This window comes from Megalobrama amblycephala, linkage group LG1 (assembly GCF_018812025.1).
Source record: "Megalobrama amblycephala isolate DHTTF-2021 linkage group LG1, ASM1881202v1, whole genome shotgun sequence".
Classification (NCBI taxonomy): Eukaryota; Metazoa; Chordata; class Actinopteri; order Cypriniformes; family Xenocyprididae; genus Megalobrama; species Megalobrama amblycephala.
Window position 1 is genome coordinate 7471276 of NC_063044.1, and position 6000 is coordinate 7477275.

The 6000-nt window shown below is 36.6% G+C and overlaps 1 protein-coding gene across 1 annotated transcript in view; it reads right to left on the minus strand.

Moving 5' to 3' along the window:
- Positions 1 to 4990, minus strand: part of LOC125250548 (von Willebrand factor A domain-containing protein 5A-like) — a 30325-nt gene extending 25335 nt beyond the window's left edge. Inside the window, exons 1-5 of the mRNA XM_048163176.1 lie at positions 4708 to 4990; positions 4452 to 4503; positions 4058 to 4258; positions 372 to 532; positions 145 to 259 (exon numbers count right to left, since the gene is read on the minus strand). Coding sequence (XP_048019133.1) covers positions 145 to 259; positions 372 to 532; positions 4058 to 4258; positions 4452 to 4494 — 520 coding nt within the window. The 5' untranslated portion in view covers positions 4495 to 4503; positions 4708 to 4990. The remainder of the gene's footprint in view (positions 1 to 144; positions 260 to 371; positions 533 to 4057; positions 4259 to 4451; positions 4504 to 4707) is intronic.
- Between the last annotated feature and the right edge of the window lie 1010 nt (positions 4991 to 6000).

Genomic DNA, 6000 nt, shown 5'->3' on the forward strand with positions numbered 1-6000 from the left:
TCTTGTTTTTTTCTTCCACCATTTGTTTCTTATACTCCACAAAAATGTAATGATGAAAAAAATGAAATGAAAAAAAAATTGGGTCTCAGGAGGTAGAAGTATATTTACAGCATACTGAATTCATGTACAAACAGACACCTCTACCTGGCTGAGCTGCGGCCGCTCCAGCCTCCACGACAGCAGTGGGCTGATGGGTATTCTCGTAGTACAGAAGCAGCTCAACGTCCTTATTGAACCGGTGACCAGTACTCAGATTCACCTGCACAAACCAATACAGGCTTCTGGAAACTGATGCTAATGCATAAAAACTGTACACACTCTCACACACACACACACACACAAACACACATTCATTCACACACTCTCAGTACCGTGGCGTGAGTGTGTTGTGCATCGAGGAACACCAGAGGATCCAAAGAGCAGCTGGACTCCAGTCTGGAGATGCGGTCTGAAGATCTCACTTCCACACTCAGAGACAGTGTGTAGGGAATAACACATGCTGAGGAAACTTCTGAAACACCAGCCGCTGAAGCTGAGAGAATCACACGGACAAACAGAGATAGTGTTACATATTAGAATGATTTCTGAAGGATCGTGTGACACTGAAGACTGGAGTAATGATGCTGAAAATTCAGCTTTGATCACAGGAATAAACTACACTTTACTACATGTGACCCCGCTAGTGAAACCCCGGCTAAAGTCGCATTATCTAATTATGAGATTAAGAGCGTCAAAGTAGTCATAGCCGTAAAAATTATGAAAACAGGTAAATATTAATTTATAACAAGAGAACCGCTGAAATTATTATTTTATTGACAATACGTTCTATTTATTTTGCACAAAAAAAAAAAACAGATATTGGCTTCCTAAACATCGATTTCAATTTTAATTTTGGCGCAGAAAGGCCTGCTAATTATTGTATCATTCGTTTCAGAAAAATCTTTTCTAAAACTAGAAAGTGCAAACAGACCTTAATCAGGTCAGTGCAGGAAAGGCAAGAAAATTGTGTCTTAAGCCAGTTTCCAATTTCTGTGTGGATTTTTTATTTATTTTTTGAACTCGATGATAATTGTGTTCATTAGTGTGTGTTTTCTGAAGTCATGTGATCTGACTTTAGAAAAATGACTTTAGAAAGATGGCAGCATCATTATTTTATTTTCACACAGAGATTGGTAGGTCTATTAGTAAAATCTGTTGATTTTCACAATCTTTGTTTCATTATATGCCAACAGTGACAGTTCAAAAATGGAGAAAAAGCACTTTTTGTGTTTTTTACCTCAAGTTTGCATGTCTGTAACTCAAGAAGTATTAAAGAAGAAGTATTAAAGATATCTTAATATCCTTTTAGATTCTGGTTCTTAACAAACTTTCCTTTTGGTATCTTCATTTTAAAGGCCCTTGATGGTTCAATCCCAGAGATATGGAGATCTTAACCCTCTGGAGTCTGAGGCTGATTTGGGACCCTGGAGAAGTTTTGACATGCCCGGACATTTGTGCTTTTTTTAGTTGTTCATAAACATATTAAAGGGGTGGTTCAATGCGATTTCACTTTTTTTAACTTTAGTTAGTGTAATGTTGTTGTTTGAGCATAAACAGTATCTGCAAAGTTACAGTGCTGTAAGTTTAATGCAAATGGTGATATTGTCTTTTAAAGTTAAGGCAGTTTAATGCCTACAAAAACAACCGGTTTGGACTACAACGAGCTTCTTCCCGGGTTGGTGACATCATAAACCCTGCAAAACACGCCCCCGGGAACACGCAACAAAATGGGCGAGGCCATGCGGCGCGGCATAATGGAAGCGGAAGAGTTGTGTACACCGAACGCAAGCGACACTTCAAAAGATATAGAACCCTTTATAATCTGTGATATTTTCTACACTGGATGCGGCACTGAAGACAGTTTCCAGAATCTACACAAGTTCAATGCTGGATTTGCACAAATACTTTTACTGAAAGACGAAGCAGTTCCTACTTTAAAAGCAGAAGCTGCTGAATTATACAGACTGCAAGTGTTTAATAATGAAAATAATGACGGCTCTTGTCTCCGTGAATACAGTAAGAAACGATGGTAACTTTAACCACATTTAACAATACATTAGCAACATGCTAACGAAACATTTAGAAAGACAATTTACAAATATCACTAAAAATATCATGATATCATGGATCATGTCAGTTAATATTGCTCCATCTGCCATTTTTCGCTGTTGTTGTCCTTGCTTGCTTACCTAGTCTGATGATTCAGCTGTGCACAGATCCAGACGTTAATACTGGCTTGTCTAATGCCTTGAACATGGGCTGGCATATGCAAATATTGGGGGCGTACATATTAATGATCCCGACTGTTGCATCACAGTCGGTGTAATGTTGAGATTCTTTTGCACAAATCAAATTTACAGAAGAAGGAGGAAACAATGGTGTTTGGAATGTCATTTCCATGTACAGAACTCTATTTATCTATGCTGAGGTAAATTCAATTTTCAATTCTAGGGCACATTTAAGATATCTTGAATAGTTTGCAGACATGCTCTCCAAACGCTCTCGCAGTACTTTGATCTCCTACGCTGATCGATCGATCCATCTCCAACAAGCCTATTGTAAGTTTGGCACTGACAAAGTTCACGTGACCGAAACGTTTGCTCTCTTTTTTGTTTTTGTTTCGCATTTGATGTTTTTGCTTCTTTTGTGAAGTGTGCGGACCCTTTTGAAATGATTCACTATTTGGATATTTTTAAATACGCACCTCATTTGGACTTGTTTGAAGGTGCGGTGAGTTCCTGACTACTCTCCAAATAGATAATTTAAGTTAATAAGTTTATAGACCCTTTTCGGGTTTGTCAGAAGCGTAAGTCGTCATAGTCATAAAATTCTATAGCGGTGAATGAGAGAATACATTAAATATATTTTTTGTGTTTCCATTTGCTCAAACAGCAAAAGAAAAACTGTTTTCATAACTTTCATAAATAGGAAAATATTAAAAAGAGATTGATAGCGGCAGTCAGATGAGAGAAAGATGTCATTTTTACCGTCACTCCCATAGCTGCTGTATCAGAAACACCCTCACAACAGCGCTAACTAGATTTTTGATGAAAAGATAATATACTACTAAGTATAGTGTCATAAAGGTACATACGTTTAAAAAAAAAATGAAAATATAAAAAACTTTGCAAGTTTTATGATATTGATGACCGTTAAAATGAGTCATCACAGCCTGTGAAAAGGGTCTATAAACAACAATAATTATAGTAAACATCTTATCACACTATAACTTTATTTATTTAGTTAAAAGAACAAGTAGCTGCAAGTTTCCATGGTCAACTGCAGGTGATTTCCTAGTTTCCCGTCTCCCTATAGGTGTATCTCATCATAACGCTTGTCAAAATGAAACTTTATGATTCGTCAGTTTCTGTTAGTCCCGTCCAAAATGTTATCTTTACGACGCAAGGTTCCAAAACTTGTACGAAATTGCGCATTTGTGGACTTGAATTTGCAAATTTCAGTCAGCTGAAACTTTAAAAAGCCAAAAATAAAAAAAAAACCCAATTTTACTGCTGCAGGAAACCAAGTCTAGCAATGAATGGGGGCAATTCCTTTAACTGACAGAGACGCTTGATTGAGGTGAGTTCATTTTTAACCAGAAGTCCTGTCGACTAATAGGAGGACATGTAAAGGTAAGCACAAACATTTTCTCAATCCCTATAGTTCAAAAATTCTAAACGTATATTTATATAATGTTTAAACTGACATACTTGATAGACAGCAACATAGTGTGGCCCAGATCCGGCCCACATCTGGTACATGTGGATTACACACGGACCAGATGTGGGCTGGATCTGGGCCGACACTATGTTGCTGTCTGGGAATGAACAAGCCATTTTATTTAGTTTTTTATGCACTGTAAATAATTATATCAATAATTCATGGCAACATGTTTTTAAAAGAAAGTTGAAATTGCATAAATAATTTTTATAAGTGATATGACACTCAGTTTTAACATTTTTTAAGTTGAAATTACTTGTACAGCCATTTACTTAATTTAAAACAGCAAGACTCACACTCTGTTTGTCCTGCAGCTCCGCCACAAACTCCTGCTCTCCGATCTTGGCACTGAAGTGGCAGACAGCGGCATCGGCGGGCAGCGGGAAGACGAACAATGCCTCCAGCGGATGCTCCTCCTCATTGACATACTGCAGACTGGAGCTGACGGAGACCACGTGATCCTGGACCTGCAGCTCCACTGAGATGCTCTTCAGAGGAACTGAGAGAAACACACAGATTCATCTCAACACTCTCTTCAGAAGATCTGCACAACACACACATGCACACACACATCAGAAGAACTTAGAGAAACACACCGACATCATAAGATCTGCACTCTACACTCTCTTCAGAAGATATGCACAAACACAGAGTCATGTTGTAATGATCAGGAGGAAGAGGAGAGTTTATACCTGGCTGGTTTTTCTCAGACACGAGACCACAGCAGTTCACCATCCTGACACTCTGAGACAACAAATCAGCTTTACTGCACATTATATTTCATGTATAGTGTGTCAGTTTCAACATAACCCCGATTTTATGTAGGTGTGTAACAGTAATATACAGTAAACACACATGCTTAGAAGAATAATAGCAAGGCATTACGATTAAATCATTTTGAGAATCTCCTTTCTTACAAAGTGAAAGTAAACAGGAAACAATTCTTACTGCTTTTATAAATCCTCAGCGATCGACTCAGTAAATAAGATGAAAATGACTTTCTGATTGATCTTGTTGAAGAAAGAATCCGATAACTGAATCAGCAGTTTTGAGTCAAATCTGTGTGTGTGTGTTACAATATATTCAGTTCCTGGAAGATTTGCTTCCACTTTGTGGGCGTGTCCTTAACACGCAAAAGAATGGAACTGAAAATATTAGTGCACGTTTCTCAAATCGCAACTGTTTAATGGATTAGTTCGAAAAGGTAATAAAAGTTTAAATGCATAAAATGCAACAGTTCATGTTCAAAACAACGCATTGTAAATCGTCTGAGCTGTTTTGCCTGATTACATGCATTCATATAAATAGGTAAGAACACAGCAACAATTTTAAATATTTAAAAATAATTGATAAGAAAGCCAATAAAGATCACCATTGTCATATAGTTAAAAAGTACTCTTTTTTACTTTTGATAATTCTGTTATATTTCACAGGTGTTGTTTAATGTAAAGCACCCCTGAAAGAACACGAGACAAACAAGAGCTTCAACAAGAGGTGATTGTGAAGCACATTGTAGAGCTACTGATTTTAGTTGGTCAGCTTTTTCTGTTAGAGCAGGGTTAGTTCACCCAAAAATGAAAATAATGTCATTTATTACGCACCCTCATGCAGAGGTGTAAAAAGTACTCAAAAATGTTACTCAAGTGAAAGTACAATACTGAGTGAAACTTTTACTCAATTAAAAGTAAAAGTATCTGGCCAGAATTGAACTTGAGTAAAAGTAAAAAAGTACCACATTAAAATTGTACTTGAATATTAAAAAAAAGTAAAAGTAGCCTAACAGCAAGAATGAAAACTAGAGATTATTGTTTAAGCTTTTAATCTCTAAAAACATGAAGGTAATAATGAACCACAAACAAGGTTTTATCCTGCTTTAGAACTGTTTGTGTTTAATTGTATCAAACTATAAGACTACTACCTAATACCAGTATGCAAGATGCTACTCAAAGTTGTAAAACCTCGGATTTAACTTAAGCAGAAGCTGATTTTTAAAATTTGTGAAAATACTAACTGGACCATTGAAAACTTCACATCTTACGCACACAAAATAAGTGAATTTCACTGCCAAATCAGAAGTGCAATAGAACAGTTTTTTAAATTAAGTCATCAGTAAATTGTATGGCTCCTACAGTAAATGTTGTATGCCTTATATATGTTTTATTACCAGTTCATCCATTCATCCATCTGTGGTAACGTAGTTAGCCTACTTTATTGAGTATTTCCATTTTATGCAACTTTACA